Source organism: Adelges cooleyi, unplaced genomic scaffold (assembly GCF_023614345.1).
Source record: "Adelges cooleyi isolate 19-005CV unplaced genomic scaffold, UGA_ACOO_1.1 ACOO_flye_CR_arks_rails_tigmint_CR_PRNA_21, whole genome shotgun sequence".
NCBI lineage: Eukaryota > Metazoa > Arthropoda > Insecta > Hemiptera > Adelgidae > Adelges > Adelges cooleyi.
The window spans coordinates 2,935,833-2,953,486 of NW_026095871.1; the positions used below are offsets into that span (position 1 = coordinate 2,935,833).

General features: G+C 26.6%; 2 protein-coding genes across 2 annotated transcripts; both read left to right on the forward strand.

The window, feature by feature from the left end:
* The first annotated feature begins 49 nt into the window (after positions 1-49).
* On the forward strand, positions 50-1,978 carry LOC126834656 (uncharacterized). The gene is made up of 4 exons (XM_050566748.1): positions 50-244; positions 364-591; positions 1,082-1,223; positions 1,776-1,978. Exons 1-4 carry the CDS (start codon positions 164-166, stop codon positions 1,844-1,846), a joined length of 522 nt encoding a protein of 173 aa, XP_050422705.1. The 5' UTR covers positions 50-163; the 3' UTR covers positions 1,847-1,978.
* A 7,480-nt stretch (positions 1,979-9,458) lies between these two features.
* LOC126834895 (uncharacterized) lies at positions 9,459-11,892 on the forward strand. Its single transcript, XM_050567104.1, has 4 exons — positions 9,459-9,558; positions 10,542-10,772; positions 11,038-11,182; positions 11,786-11,892. The coding sequence occupies exons 1-4, from the start codon at positions 9,484-9,486 to the stop codon at positions 11,854-11,856; spliced, it is 522 nt and encodes a 173-aa protein (XP_050423061.1). The 5' UTR covers positions 9,459-9,483; the 3' UTR covers positions 11,857-11,892.
* The last annotated feature ends 5,762 nt before the right edge of the window (positions 11,893-17,654 follow it).

Below are 17,654 nucleotides of genomic sequence, written 5' to 3' on the forward strand. Positions count from 1 at the left end.
AGTCATTTACTTATTCATATAAATACACAAGTGTTGTTGTACAGTAGACTCTAGTCATCAACGCACGTCAACATTTTTGAGCATACGAATTATTCACATGCTAGGATTCATTTAGTTAAAACCCTTGTATAAGTATTATTTTACTTTTACAAAAAGTTTTAAAATGAATACTAAGTACATCATTTTATTTTGTTTGACAAATTATTATATTCCAACAGTCATTTCTTATGATAATTTTGTTCTGGTAATTATAATTTTCTAAACAATAATTTATTTATATTTATAGATCATTATATATTATTATTTTAAGTTAAGTAATTTATTAATTAAATTAAAATATAATAACTTAGTATATTGTTGTAGGAAGTTAAGAACCGGTTTAACGAAATAAAAGAAGAAAATGAAGATTACATTACCTTCAATTCACTGAACAAAACATTTGATAAGTATGAGGTAGATGAACTCCAGTACGTGATGGATACTTACGGAGACGACTTCAATGGCGAGAACGGTTATTATCAAAGAAGAGTGTATATTGATAAATTTAACAAGTCTGTAAGAAAAGGACTCATAAACCGATTTCAGACATCGGTAATATTATAATCATGTTATTAAACGGAAAGATTATTTATTAAATAACATTTTTTATTTTTATTATTCATCAATAGTAGTTGGCAGGAATTTATATATGAGTACCAATATGACCATCGTTTTTCTAGTAAATAATATTTGTATAAAACCTACTGGTGTAGGTATTTAAAAACTTCAAGCTTCCGTCTTCAAAACTGATATGAACAAGAGACCAGAATAAAAAAAAAAAATTTTCCCGTATATCATACTATATATTTTTATCTAATATTAATATCTTGTAAAATTGAAAACTTCTCCATTTTTTTTCCTTTAAATTTTTCATGTCAAATTAAATATACGTCATTAAAATCTAATTCGAATACATTCGAATTATTAAGGAAAAATTCCCTTATGTTTTTAAAATTTACATAATCCTTGAACCTGATAAGCACTTTTATTTTCATCTAAACAGTTTTATCTTAAATGTAAATGTGTTTTAAAAATATTTTAGGATTTGATAGAAGTATTTTTTATTATCATCAACTGTAATGGAATAGGCTTTATTACCCAACGTGATTTGGAGCGTCATTTTCGAGAAAGAATTACTACATTTAATATCAAATTTATTATGACAACCTACGGAACAGAGAGTCGTAAGTAGTATTCTTAACTGCGTTTAATAACCGTACTATAACATTTTTCCGCCATGTAGTTTTAGTTCTGAATATTATGGAATTGCCTAACTCAACCCAACCTAACCTATATCAGAAGTCTATCATAGATATAATACTTGATTATGCATGCGAATATAACTGCTGAAAATTGCTATTATACAATATGAATTAAAACAATTTACATGAATGTATTACATATTAATTGATTGAATTACAACTAAAAGTTGATAGTTGCTATTTTCTATAAAAAAAAAATTTATCGTTTGCAAAACAATTATCTGAAAAGCTAAGTGTGTTACTGAAGCCTTGCTTTTTTATAACCGGCCCAACTTTGGTTACAGATGGACCAATTAAACATTAATTCTACATTTCAAAATATACTGGTCATAATGATCTTAAGATGTAAATAATTTTAGTTGATATACTTCTCTGCTTTTGCTATGTTATAATGCATTAAAAATGTTAATAATTATTTAATATTGCTTCTATTTAATTTATACATTTCACTTATATTATGCTGGTGTTTTTCAGCTGATGGACACCGATTAAGTTTTCACGGATTCAGAAGAGCAGTTAACACTTTACTTATTCCAATCATGTGAGAAGAACGCTAAACTGATAAATATAATAATTAAACTATATTTCAAAGAACTATTTAGTCGTCTTAATACTATAGAAATTATAATGTGCTTAGTGTGATTACTTAGTCACTGTAATAAAACTGAATAACAATAAAAATATACTGAAAAACTAGTTGTACTTGTTATTATTTATAAGACCCATAATTAGCATAGGTCTGATAATTTAATTTCTTTGCCGTATATGTCTGCTACGGTGTTCTTTGGTTCCGACTAGTTAACTTCAATGAACGGTTAATAAATTGTTTCAAAATAATATTTACAAACAGGGCAACAACATGTTGGCAACTGTTGACTACACGTTGTCAAAAATATTGTTGGATGCAGATACTTGTATCTGGATATGTTTTAATATGTCTACAATTACAATTATTTTTGGTCGTAATATCGTTACATATTTAAGTTAGTTTTTCTATAAATTACTATGCTAAAAACTACAGGTAAAAAAATAGTAATTGTTTTATGAAAACAGAAACTTAGTTTTACATAATTATATTACCGTTTCATTATGCTACCTGACTTACATAATACAATAAAAACTACAATGTATGTAATGTTAACGATGTGGTGTTCGGGCAATGGTAATCTCTACCAACATAATAAGAGGTTAATATAATGTAGTGGAAATACCATTTTGCAAGTGGTGCAACAAAAATTGATAAACAATTAATTTTATTTTTATCTTGATTTAAACAGAAATTATACAGTATGGGTATAAACAACCCTATTCGAAAAATATTCCTCGCCTCATGACGAAGCCAAATGATTTTTAGGTGTATAAAATTTACATATCTTGAATAGTTAAAAATTGTCCGATAAATTCATTAGTATGTGAGTTACAAAAGTCGTTTTTTTCAAGAATTTCTTCTTATTTTGTTACATTTAAAAACACACGTATAGATCGTGAAACACTTGTATATACTAAAAATGATACCTACACTTTGATTTTTGAAATCGAGAAAAACACTTAAAAATTGTACACATTTTTCAACTTAAAATTACAAAACTTTATACATTTTTAAAAATAGTCCAAAATTAAATAGAATATTCTTTAGACATAGTACTGCCGATAACGATGAGGTGGAATTATTTTCTTTATTTCGCTTTTTTAGCTGAAGTTTTAAGGATTAAGATTTCTTATTAGGGAAAATTAAAAATTAAAATTACACTTTGACCGTTGTCAATTTCTAGGATGTTCTTGTTAAAAATATTTTCACTATTGCAATAAATTATTATAGACAGACGCCCTACTCGTATTCACCCTAACCATAAAAGTACATTTTAAGAACATTATTGTTAGTAGGTACAATGTTTTTAGAAATACAGGTTATTTCTACCATTACAGTTTCGCATAGAAGCGTTTATTAGAAATCGATGTTATCACATTCAGTTAGGTGGGCAATATTCTCAAATTAATCATACTATTTTAGAATATGTGCACACAGTTATTTTAATATATTTTTTTCAACTGCCGTTTTGAATATTTATAAAACCAAATATATTAAATTTGAATAAAAACAACGTGTAAAAACTACATAGGTAAAATTATTTTATCGTGTGCCGTGTCTGTAATTTTAACACATGTTTTTATTAAAAATGTAATATATTTCATTATATGCATATAAGTATATAACATGCACTTATAAAATGCCTTAATAGCACGGTTAGAATATACAATTTGAAAAACGAATAAAATAAAAAATTTATTGAGCGATAATAATAGCATTTAATACAAGTATTAAACTTCTTTTGTTTTAATTTAAAAAAAATGCCGAAATCAAGTAGTACACAGTAGTGACAAAGCATATAAAAATAAAATTGAATAATAATCAATTCTATATGGGTTTTTCTGCTTTTGAGGATGAAAAATTGATTTTTTTTAACATTGAATTAAATGTCAAATTTTATACTTGTAAACAAGTATAAAACTTAAGTATATTAACCTAGCTATTATTTATTATAATAAATAATGGTTGTAACATGACGAATTTGCTTTTTTATAGAAAATTAGTGTTAATATATAAACATTTGGTTTGGTGTACGTCGTACGAGTAATATCAAATAGTTTTGTCTTTTTGAAATTTTCCACCGTTGCCTTTGAATTTGATTTTTTTTTTTGCATTTGGTGAGCACTTGTTAATATAACTTGGTCTATTCAAATTTGAAGATTGTAATAAATCATAGGATGACTATATTCTCGCTCAAACACACAATTTTAGGCTTTTTGCAAACAGATATTTTAATACTTTTTTTTGCAACTGCCACTTTAAGTATTCAAATCAAAATATATTACATTTTTTATAAAAACCCGTAAAACCACTACACAAGTACAATGGCTTTAATTTTCTCTGAGTAAGCTAGTACGGTGGGATTGGGACATAGTGGGAACGGGATCCTCCCATCCTGTTCCCAGGTTAACAGGTGTACAGGAGTTATTGTAACTGAACGCGATAACATCACTTTCAATTACATACACACTGTACCTCACATTAATACTTTCTTACTGTGCTGGTTTATACTGTGCTTGGTTTGGACTGTACTGATTCTAAAATACTAACCACAGATTTTCAGTGAAGTGTTTATTTGAAAGTGATAAAATCTCTTTCAGTTTTAATAATTTCTGTAAACCTGTGACCTCCCCGTCCCCATATTCCGCCGCCACTACGCCCCAACCCCAATGTAGCGGCTTTTTTTTTGAAAAAATATATTAGCATACATTACACGTTATGAATGTCTTATTAAATGCTGTTGGTTGAATGGTCTATAATTTAAATTACAACCGTTTGTGCTTAATAAAAATGTATACTTCCATTACAGTTTACCTTTGTGACCTGAACATAATGTACCACCATAACAGCCAACTACTTTTTAGAGTTTCCAATAACTGAAATTATTAAAGTACACGGTACATAGACACGTCTTACAATAAATGATAAGTAGGGGATTTGAATCCAATATATACCCTATGGTTACTAAATGTGTCTTAATACATTTTTTACTATCAAGATTGGAATTTAGATATAAAAAAACTGACAATAGAATAGTTAGCTAAGTGTCCCATTATACGTATTCGCCCCTTAATGGGCACACCAAATAAACATTCCTTGTGTATTTCAACTCAATGCCAACATTTTTCTCAAAATTATTGCTAGTAAAAGATGAAATTGAAAACTCTTATATTTTTCCCAATTCTAAGTGATGAAGTAGTAACTTTTTCAACCCTCCTCCCCCTTCCTCTCCAAAGTACAAACTAAATAAAATTTGTGATTTATATAGTTTCCAAGTATATTTTTATAAGTTCAAAATTATAGGGTCACCTCACCCAAAAAAATTTTCTTTTTAAAATAATATTGCATTGACGTCATGTTAATCAAATAGTACAGACTTTTTCATATGGTAAACTTTAGTTATCAACACATTGATATTTAAAAATGTATTTACCCATAAGAGCAAATAGACACATCAATAATTTATAATTATTACATTTGGCTTTGAGGAAAGGAACAAAATGATAAGTCATTATAAGACTAGTATCTCGTATTACTATACATGTCTCGCATTGTATGATATTCAAAAATCTTAAACAGTACAAAGTTAAAACAATTTAATATCAGGCTGTCTATTATTGAGAATAAGATACGTGTCAGGTTTCATTTAGTTGAAAATCTTATATACAAATTATTACCTTAATTAATACGAAAAAGTATTAAAATGTATACTAAGTACATAATTTTACATTGCTTAACATATTATTATATTCCATCAGTAATTTCAGTTGATGAATCGGTAATTATAATTTCTAAAACAATAATTTATTTAGAATTATAAATATTTATCTTTCATCATTTGTAAGTTAGGTAATTTATTAAAAATTGGTAAATTATATAGGGTTTTTATCTAAATAATTATTTTAATAGTTATTTTTTTCGAACGATTTAGTCAAATATCCATCAAATAATATTTTTTTTCAAAAGACAGACAAATAATTTTTATTTAAATTGAAAATATTTTAATTAAATGATTTAGTCTGAGTTTTTTTTAATATTTTTTATTTTTGATCAATTATTTTATTGTTGATATAACTGTAATAAAATTATTGCGCTTTTGTAATTATTTTTAGATTTTTTCAACTAAAAATTGTATTAAAACATTATTCGAAAAATTATCTTAGATTTTATCGAATAAAAAAATTATTCGAATACAAAGTGATTCTTTTATCAGGAACCAGTCAATATCTCACTGGGTTTAATTAATAATTGAATTTTTTTTACAATGTTTTTGTAATACGTGACGTCAATTTTTCACAATTTTTTATGGTTTTACCCCCCCCCCCTTCCCAACTGTTAATGAAGTTTCAAGTTTAGGGCAGGAGGAAAGGTGGAGTGTATTTTTATTTTTATCTGCGCGCATTTCCCAACCGCACTTCCCTTCCCATCCTAACTTTTAAACTCTTCTAACTTTAAAAATAGTTGTTATCGACCAGTCAACATTTTTAGTACATTATTCTAAGTTTAAAAAATTAATAAAATATATACGTTACCATTTAAGTTTCAAAAAACTAAGTTGGGAGGGGGGTAAAAACAAAAAAAAATGTGAAAAATTGAGATCACGTATTATAAAAAAAAATTCAATTATTAATTAAACCCAGTGAGTTATTGACTGGGTCATGATAAAAAAATCACCCTGTATATCATCTTAAATAGTTTTGAATAAAGAAATCATTCGTTATCCGATTAAAAAATGCACAGATTTGGTTGTACCAAACCACACGGTCACATCTCCCCGTTCTAGGTATTCGAATTCTTGAATACAAAACTATTTGAGTAAAAAAATGTTTTGTAAATAATAATTGATATTTTACCAAGTTATAAAGAAAAGTCAGAATCTAAATATTTAATTAAATCCTCTAGGATTTATTACGAACATCTAATTCCCATGGGAATCGTAAAACCTTTTCACGATATATTTTTCGAATACATTAGCTTTACTTTTTACCGACGCGACGAACAATTATTTATTCTCTTTTGAAGTGGTTTTTAATGAAAGATTAAAAATATGATACTCAAATAAAAAATTTAAAAAATTGTAGTCAAAATTGTAAAAATTAGTATTTTGCTGTAGGATTATCTGAAACGTTATAACGAAATAAAATACAAAAATGAAGATTATCTTACCTTCAATTCACTGAGTTCAAAATATAAACTATTTGAGGTAGATGAACTCCAGTACGTGATGGATACTTACGGAGTCGACTTCCATGGCGAAAACAGTTATTATGAAAGAAGATTGAATTTTGATAAATTTACGGTGGCTTCGCAGGATGGCTTCATACATAGATATCCAACAGATGTAATATTATAATCATGTTATTTTGGTTAAATAGTTGTGTGCACACAACTGTTATTTTTGGCGTACTTTTGAGTTAAGCGGGAGGAATAATACTTAATTTTAATTTTCTATTATTATTAATACACCGATAGATGTTGCCAGGAAAATATATGCGAGTACCTCCTTTATGTCGGTCTGTTTTCTAGTCAATAACATTAAAACCTACAGTCAGTAATATTTTGGTGTAGTTGGTCCATCTTCAAAACTGATATGAACACGAGAGCAAAATAAAAATTAATTATTTTTTCATGCAAATTATGCGATATATATTTTAACTAATCATTGAAACCCACACTGTTAGCACCCGTCCCGTGTTGACGCCAAGAACTAAAATTTGTCTGAGTGGGCCATCTATACTATATTTTATAATCAATGTTGATATTTGGTAAAATAGAATATTTCTTCAATTTTTCACTTCATTTTGTTAAGTATTAACATTAAGTATAACATACATCGTTCAAATTGAATTTAATAAATTAGAATTTAAAAGCAAAATTTACTTAAGTGTTTAAAATTTACATAATCTACAAAACAGAGTTTAACGGATCTTTTATTTTGATTAAATTTGTTTTGTATTACATTAATATTATAAGAATGTTTGTGTTTAAAAAATGTTTAGGAGATGGTAATTTTATTTTTACAAATCATCGAAAAAGATGCACAGAGAGGCTATATTACTCACAATGATTTGGTGATTCATTATAAAAATAAAATTCCTACAACTCAAATCGATACTGTTATGACTACCTACGGAACACCGCACTGTAAGTATAACTCTTAATAATATTAGTATTTAATAATAGTGTTATTATATTTTTTTGTAATTAGTTTTAGCTTTACAGATTATGGGTTTGCACCATTGACATTCTTTTGATATATTTGGTTTATTATTTCGACTTAATTTAACTTAATCCGATCCAACCTAACCTATACCATAAGTCTACCAACATATTATACATTACTAAGTCTGAGAATCTAACTGCTAAAAATTGCTATCATAAAATATTAATTATAAAAATTCACATTTATTATATATAAGTTGACTGAATTTAACTAAAAGTTCATTTCAGCATTTTTCTACTAAAAAAAACATATCGATAAAAACAAATTATCTGAAGAGCTAAGCGTGTGATTGAAGTCTCGCTCTTGTGAAACCGGCCCAACTTAAGTTACAGATTGGTTAAACATTAATTCTACATACATATAATGTACTGGTTAAAAAATCTACAAGTGTAAATAATTTTAGTTGATATACATCTCTGCTTGTGCTATGTTGTACTGCACTAAAAATGTTAGTATTTATTTAATATTGTTTCTATTTAATTTATGTTTCACTTATATTATAATATACAAATACGTTCAGGCAGTCACCAATAAGATACAATTATATGAAGAACACTAAAATGATATTCATAATTAATAAATTATATTTCAAATAAACCTGAATATTAACTATTCAGTCGTCATGATATTATAAAAATTATAATACTATCTAATACTAATACTCGATAATAATAAAATAAAAATATAACGAAATAATATTTGTATTTGTTATTCTTTATTAAAAATATTTATAAAACTGCAAGGTTTCACCGGTATTCGTATCTTGAACCACTGACTATCTCATAGGGTTTAATAAAATATAATTAAATATTTTATTTTTAAGGAAATACATAAAAATTAAGAAAAAATTAGATTATGTTTATAAGCTAACAATTAACATAGTGTTTAATTTTTTAGTAACGTATATTTATTAAAGAAACCCTAAAAAAAAAATATACGATGAAATACACATTAATTGTAATATTTGTATTGTTTATAGATCTCAACTCACCCAAAAAGTTTTCTTTTAAAAAAAATATTACATTGACGTCATATTAAGCAAATACTAGAGTCTTTTTAAAAATGGTTCTTTATGTTGTGCACTAACTTGTACTCACCAGCGCGTTGTTTTTTCAAACATTTATTTATCCATTGGAGCAAATAGACACGTCGATTATATTTAAAATCATTACTTTTCGGCTTTGATAAAAGATAGATTAATTAGTATTATTGATAGAAAATAATATCATTGTAAGACAAGTATATAGCTACAACAGTTTTATATCAGACTGTCTCTTATAAAGAATAATACTTCTTTACGTACTAAGTTTCATTTAGTTAAAACTACTGTGTACAAATTATTATCTTTAGTAATACGAAAAAGTATTAAAATGTATACTGAGTACATCATTTTGATTTGTTTAACATCTTATCTTATTCCAACAGTAATTTCGGTTGATGAATCGGTAATTATAATTTCTACAAAAATTATTATCATTCTAAAGCTATGTAATTTAATAAATATCAGTTAGTTATGTAGGTAACAGATAGGTCAATACACTAAACGTTTAATATATAATATAGGGTCCTACATTTTTTAAAACACCCTAAGAAAATTGTTATCGCAAAAGTATAGTTTTATTTTTATTTTTGTTAAAATTTAAAACTAATCATTTTTATGAGTAGGAATGTTGAACATAATGAATGGCGATAACGAGTTTTGAATAAATACTTAAAGAGTTATTTGCGTTTTCAAATGTACAAAAAACTATTTTATCCCGCATTACATATTTTATTAGTGTATTAGTTCATTATTTGTTGTTGAGATACCCATACTTAGTTTCACCACACTATTACACAGTGTTCTACACAAGTTGTACACAAGTTCTATTACGCATAAACAAAGTTGTGCCTATATGCACTAGATAATTATGAGAAAAAAACCCAAACCACAATAATATATACTTATAAGCATATACGCGTATTTCGGCGACTATGTTACCATCTACAGTGTGAACCGCTGACATTTAACTTAGGTATTTAAGTTGACAATATATACTGGTTTTAAGTATTCTATCAAAGAAGTAGTATATATTATATTTTTACGAAATAATTTTGTAAGATAATTATACTTGGAATATATATATTTTTTTAATTATTCGAAAATCTTTTACTATATAATAAATATGTTATTAATAATATGATATTTAGATAATGTTTTACTTATAAAAAAATGTATTAGTCTATGATGAAGAAAAATCAGAATTTAAACATTTAAATCCCTTAGGATTTATTTCGAACATCAAATTCATCTCATGATGGCAACGTTGGGCCTTCATGGCCTGTTAAGCTATATGATTTATTTAATTTTGGATATATTTATTTTATACAAATATGCATATCAAATTAATTTTTAAAAAAAATTAACCACTTAGTTGTTTTGTTGTAGGATTATGCTAAACGATATAAAGAAATAATTGGAAACGAAAAAGAAGATTATATTACTTACAGATCACTGACTACAACATATAATGATTATGAGATAGATGAACTCGAGGACGTGTTGGAATATTACGCAGTCACGACCCCTGGTAACAATGGTATAAGTGATAGGAGATTGTATTTTGATAGATTTAAGGAGGCTGCGTTCCAAGGCTACATACATAGATATCGCACCCAGGTAATGTTATAATCATTTTATTTCGGTTTGGGTCAGGAATTCTATTTCATTTGAATTTTTTTTTTTTTATTGTACATCGATAAGTTAATATCGAGATTAATATACGTCATAACAAATTTAATTTTAATAAATTGGAAATAATAAAGAAAAATTCGCTAGTGTTTTTAAAATTTACATAATCTTTTAACCAAAGTTTAACGCATCGTTTAATTTTATTTAATGTGTATTATATTAAATTAATATAATGGTTTAAAAACATATTTAGGAGATGATCGATTTATTTTTTAAAATAATCGGAGATGACGTTGATAGAGGCTATATTATCCACAGTGATTTGGTAACATATTATAAGGGTAAAGTTCCTATTGCTCAAATCGATATTGTTATAAATACCTACGGAAGAAAAAGACGTAAGTATAATTCTTATTAGCTTCATTTAACAATCGTATTATGACATTTTTTTATAATACAGTTTTAGCTATGAAGATTAGGGGGGTTTTGCACCATTGACGTTCTGTTATTGTATTTGGTCTATTATTTCGACCTAATTTAATTTTACCCGACCCAACCTAACCTATATCATACGTCTATGATATCTATTATACATTACCAAGTGTGTGATTATATCTGCTAAAAATAACTATTAAAAAATATTAATTACCAAAATTCGCATAAACGTATTACATAAAAGTTGATTGAATTATAACTAAAAGTTAATAGTTGCAATTTTCTTTGAAAAAAAATATTTTGATCGCAAAGAAATGATCTCAAGAGCTAAGCGAATGATCGATGCCTCGCTCTTGTGTAACCCACTCAACTTAAGTTACAGATTGGTTAAACATTAATTCTACATACATATAATGTACTGGTTAAAAAATCTACAAGTGTAAATAATTTTAGTTGATATAAATCTCTGCTTGTGCTATGTTGTACTGCACTAAAAATGTTAGTATTTATTTAATATTGTTTCTATTTAATTTATGTTTCACTTATATTATGCTGGTGATTTTTAGCTGATGGAATGCGATTAAGTTTTTTCGGCTTTAGAAGAGGAATTAACACTTTAAAAATTCCAAATTGGTAGTGTGGCAAATACGTTCAGGCAATAAGATACAATTATATGAAGAACGCTAAAATTATAATCATGATTAATAAATTACATTTCAAATAATTGTTAACTTTTCTGTCATCATGTTACTATAAAAATTATAATATGCTGTCCAATACTTTAATAGTCTCTGTAATTAAAATTAATAATAATAAAAATATACCAAAAAAAAAACTTGTACTTGTTATTGCTTATGAGACCTATAATTAGTATAGGTATTTTATAGTTTTGTTTATAGTATTATTATTTTATATTATTGGTTTTTATTTTTTATTTAAAAATTCTGTGTATTTACAGTCTATACAATACATAGTGCAATAAGTAAATTTGAGTATAGAATAATAAAATACACGTGAAAAAACATAAGAGAGGAATCCACTCATTAGTAGTATTGTTAAACACTTATTGGAAGACGCCATTTAGCCAAGTTTGTCGATTCTATTTAAAGGATATAGTTGGGGAAATGTTTTCAAAACTTTAAGAGATACACAGTTGGCATCAAAATAAAAGTTCGGACATTTACTAACACTGTATGTTTATCCTAAGATTTACCAAATCTCGTTTGTAGAAGTCTGAGCTACAAAAATCATTCTAGGTTTGACCAAACTATTTTGCATATTCTTGGTTTAACCAAGATCTATCGGTAAATGTTTGAAATCCTGACATTTCGGACAGCAGCATGTGAAACCTAGGATTTACCATTCCTAAAAAAAAAATAAAAGGTTTAGGTTTCTGTATATACAGCAAAATCTAAAGGCCTCAATTCGCTCATACAATTTTTTTTAAAATCAATATCGCATTGACGTCATGTTCTTTATGTTGTACAATAACATGTACTCATCAGCGCATAGAAGAAAACAGACACGTCCGTAATTTAAAATGATTACTTTTCAGCTTTGATAAAAGAAAGAAAATAATATACCATTGTAAAACAAGTATCTGATATCACTGTGGATGTCTCGCATTGTATAATATTTAAAAGTCTTAAACTGTACAAAGCTAAAACAATTGTATATCACACTGTCTATTACTGAGAATAAGATTTATTTACGTACTAAGTTTTATTTAGTTAAAACTCCTTTATACAAAATAATACCTTCATTAGTAGGAACAAGTATTAAAATGTGTATTAAGTTTATAATATTACTTTGTTTAACTTATTATATTCCAACAGTAATTTCGTTTGATGAATCGGTAATTATAATTTTTATAACAATTATTTATTTATATTTATAAATCATTTTCAAGTTAGGTAATTTATTAAATATTGGTAAGTTATGTAGGGGCCAAAGAGTTTAATGCGCTAAACATTTATTATACACGCTGTCACGCTTTTATAAAATATCCTAGGAAAATTCATACCGTAAAAGTATCGTTTTATTTTTATTTATGTCAAAATGTAAAACTAACTAAATTTTTAAGAGTAAGGACTTTGAAAATTTTGAATGGCTTAAGGAGTAATTTGCGTTTTTAAATGTACAAAGAATTGTATTACATATTTTATTAGTATATTATACCAAACTTTTATAGTGTACCAAATACTCACAAAGTTGCACAACACCTCCCCGTTCTACATATAAACGGAGTTTAGAGAATTCTTATTCGAACATTTAATTCACACTTTATTCGAATAACAAATTATCAGAATAAAATTTTTTTTCAATTTATTTGAATAATTCGTCCACAATGCAATTAGATTAAAAATGATTTGAATAATTAGTTATGAAAAATGTATAGAAAAATCAGAATTTAAACTTTTCATCCCCTATGATTTATTACGAATGACCGTAGGAATCGTAAAACATTTTCTTGATGTTTTCGAATATATTGTTTTATATTTTACCGACGCGACGTATAATTATTGAATATAATTTTAAATGTTCGGTTTATGATGTTTAATGACGGAATTAAAATATGATTATCAAACTTTCTTTAAAAATTAAATTAACCGCTTGGTATATTGTTGTAGGAAATTTTAAAATGGTTTAACGAAATAAGGAAAGACAACAAAGATTATGTTACTTTCAGTGATCTGAAACTAACATATAATGATTATGAGATAGATCAACTCGAGAACCTGATGGATGATTACGCAGTCGTGGTCACTGGTGAAAACGGTTATAGTCAAAGAAGAATATATTATGATAAATTTTATGCGGCTGCGATGAATGGCTACATACATAGATATCCCACCCAGGTAATGTTATAATCATTAAAGATTTCATACAATGGTAATATTATAATTATGTTTGACGGTTTAAGTCGGGAATATTATTTAATTTGAAGTTTCCTTTCTTATCACATCGCATCGATAGATGTTAGCAGTAATTTATAGACAAGTACCATTATGTCGGTCGGTTATCTTGGTCATTTATACCTGCATAAAATCTGCTATCAGTAATAATTATGTGATTTCGGTTACATTATTGTGTGCAAACAACCGTAATTTTTTCGGTACTATTAAATAATAAACTCTATACCTGAGCTTAACGAATCTTTCGTTTTCATCTAATTTGTTTTATATTAAATTAATATGTGTTTCATATAAATTGTTTAGGAGATGATAAGCATTTTTTTAAATATCATGAGAGGAACAGCGAGAGGATATGCTACCTACAAGGATATGGTGGTTCATTATCAAAATCAAATTACTGAATATCACATCTATACCGTTATGGATACTTACGGAAAATGGAGAAGTAAATATAATTTTTATAAACTGCATTCGTATTATATCATTATAAAAGTCTATGATATCTATTATACATTATCAATCGTGAGAATCAACTGCTAAAAATTGACATCATTATTACAAATATTAATTATACAAATATTAATTGCAAAACTACACATGATTGTAATACATAGTAATTGATTGAACTACAACGAAAACCTGATAATTCCATTTTGTTCTTGTATTACCGGCCCTCCAACTTTGGCTATAAATAAAACATTATAATTTTTAATAATACCCAATCCAAAAAAAAATAATAAACTTATTTTATATCACTAAAGATGACAACATAGCAAAATACGGTAAGTAAAATATGCGGTAAGTGTATTATTTTTGTGGATTGGGATTTCCTAAAAAATATAATATTTTCCACAAAATAACACTGTTTTTTTATTTAAAATTAAACGTTAACACAATTATTAGTATCATTACAATTCTACATATCAAAATATACGGGGTATAAATTATTTAAGATGTAATTAATTTTAATTGTCACTTTAGTTGATAATATACTCTGCTTGTGCTATGTTATAATGCACTAAACATTTTTATATTTATTTGATATTGTTTCTATTTTATTTATACGTTACACTTATATTATGCTGATGTTTTTCAGCTGATGGAATGCATTTAGGCTTTCTCGGCTTTAGAAGAGCTGTTAACGCTGGCGGTATTCCATTCTGGTAGTGATACCGATAATGTGTTATTGTAAGAAGAACGCTAAAATGATAATCATAATTAATTAATTACTCAATAATAATAAAATTATACCGAAATAATATTTGTATTTGTAATTGTTACTCGTTGTTTTCTTGAATAATAAAATAATTGTTTGAAAATATAAAATTAAAATTTTTCATCAGCAAGTATACAACATACGAATGGAAATTTGTTAAAAATGTTAACTTTTCGGGTGAAACAAAAAACTATTTTGCTCTGTATAAATTTGCTTGTTCAGATCAATCATCACAATTTCGATTAAATAATAATGTATTAAAAATAATTAGCGAAGAAAAATATCGTTTTAAAGTCAGCTCATACTGATGTACTTCATAATGATGGAAGGAAGCATAGTATTTTAGTCGTGATCATATCAAAATTTCACTGATTTTATTTCTCTGATAATAGTAAAACATTTTTTCACATGTTCCGGAGTGGTTAAATTATTACTTTTTATTTGGTAATACAATACCAAATAAGTGTTTTGTTTTTACAATTTTTATTGTTCATTCGTTTTTATTTCATTTTCCGTTTCGCAGTAACTTCAGAATGTGAATCTTCGTCAATGGTGTGACGTGGGTTTTTACTATTTTTAGTGCGTATAAGCAGTGGTATATTTAAATTATATATCTGATCCATTTTAATCTGCTATCGCCATTCGTAATCAACTGATATGACTGGCAGTCTTAAACATTGTCATCGGGAGCGGGCTCCTAGTTTTTCGTCAGTTAATGTTTTTATATTAAGTGGTAAAAGACAAGAATTTAGTTTGGATTGATTTCTTTAGTTTGATGTTAGGAACAGTTGTCTGTATTGAGATGACCAAGCACCGAACCTCAGTCTCCACTTCGTAATTTTTTTTTCAGGGAACTAACAAAATTGTGGATTTTTCCATCTTTGTAGTAAACTAATTTCAATGGTCAACATCTTTAGCTAAAGAAGAATGGGGAGGGAAAAAGTTGGGGATTCATTGATATTTAATAGAACTAGGCTGTGGTCTAAAGAGAGGACACATATGTTATTTTCTATATTAAATTTTATGTGTTTAGGAATTTTTTGTTAAAAAGAAGGTTTTTTTGTGTCTAGACCACAATATCTCTATAAAAAAAGCTTCAAATCTGAGAAACTATTGATTTTCAATGTATTTTTTTTGTCTAAACTCAATGTATATACTTTTTGATTGGATTACTAAAGTTATTAATACATTTACAATGACTTTTACTTCGAGTGTTATAATTATGGTTTATTAGTTTTATAAATAATTATAAAAATATTCAACTTGAAATCGTCAACGAACACGTCACCAAAAATATTTTTATTAAAAAATAGGTTTTAAGGGAATGTGTGTTTGTTAAAAACTATAGCTAGTATACTTTTAATAGGTAGTTAAAATTTAGTTCGAGCTCGTAGTACCAACACAGTTAACGTAAATAGTTTTAAGCTTTGGATCTAGAATATGGCGTACCAATGTAAATTCAGTATTTTAGGTATGAAGGAAAGTTTATTTATTTGGCCCATAGTACAGTCATGGTCAGTCACAATATTTTATGACTACGTGACTTGTTAAATATTTTTTTGGATAACAATTGCCGAAACCGAATAGTTTATCTGTTATCACCACATAAGTTTATAGAAAACTATCATATTATGTTCATTTGTTCGAATACATACGTCAATCGAATAAAAACACGTTATAAGTAAAAAATTGTATTTATTTAAGAACATATTTTTTGTGGAAAGCTTAAATAGAGTAACTGAAACTCGCTCTAAAAATAATAGCGAAAATACATTCTATAAGCTGTAGAAAATTCACAATTGCTTTACGAAATATGTATCAAGATTGAAGTAGGTGTAAAATTGTAGCTTGACAATCGACACGACAGGAGCTCATAGAATTTGTTGTGTTGTTAACATCAAAAATATCAAGTCAAGTTTAGGCTCAGAGAAACATATACATATGTACAGAGTGATCCATTGAGACACTAATTTTCTTGGAAAATATTACTATTTTGATATTTATCTTTCTTCTGTTCTTTTGGCTACATAATATTATATTATATTTGTCTATACATTGACAATTGTTATCATAATTTTAAAAATATATTAGATTTCGAATTTTTTTTTGGCTTGCTATGACTTTGTTTTTCTCTTAGAATTTGCAGTATTCCTTCGGTTTTCTAAAAACTACAAAATGTATAGTTAGTTTATTACGTGGTTAGCTCTTAGTAGATTTTTTCTATCACAACGTAAGTTGCAGTTATATGAAAGGTCCAATTTCATTTTTATTTAGCTATTTAATTTTATTAATTTCTACATGCGA

Bases quoted from the DNA above. Each gene is read 5' to 3' on its own strand.
- LOC126834895 (XM_050567104.1), top strand. From the start codon at position 9,484: ATGTATACTGAGTACATCATTTTGATTTGTTTAACATCTTATCTTATT. The intron at 10,773-11,037 runs GTAATGTTATAA...AAACATATTTAG, and splicing joins TACATAGATATCGCACCCAG to GAGATGATCGATTTATTTTT. The intron at 11,183-11,785 runs GTAAGTATAATT...GGTGATTTTTAG, and splicing joins TACCTACGGAAGAAAAAGAC to CTGATGGAATGCGATTAAGT.
- LOC126834656 (XM_050566748.1), top strand. From the start codon at position 164: ATGAATACTAAGTACATCATTTTATTTTGTTTGACAAATTATTATATT. The intron at 245-363 runs GTAATTATAATT...ATATTGTTGTAG, and splicing joins CTTATGATAATTTTGTTCTG to GAAGTTAAGAACCGGTTTAA. The intron at 1,224-1,775 runs GTAAGTAGTATT...GGTGTTTTTCAG, and splicing joins AACCTACGGAACAGAGAGTC to CTGATGGACACCGATTAAGT.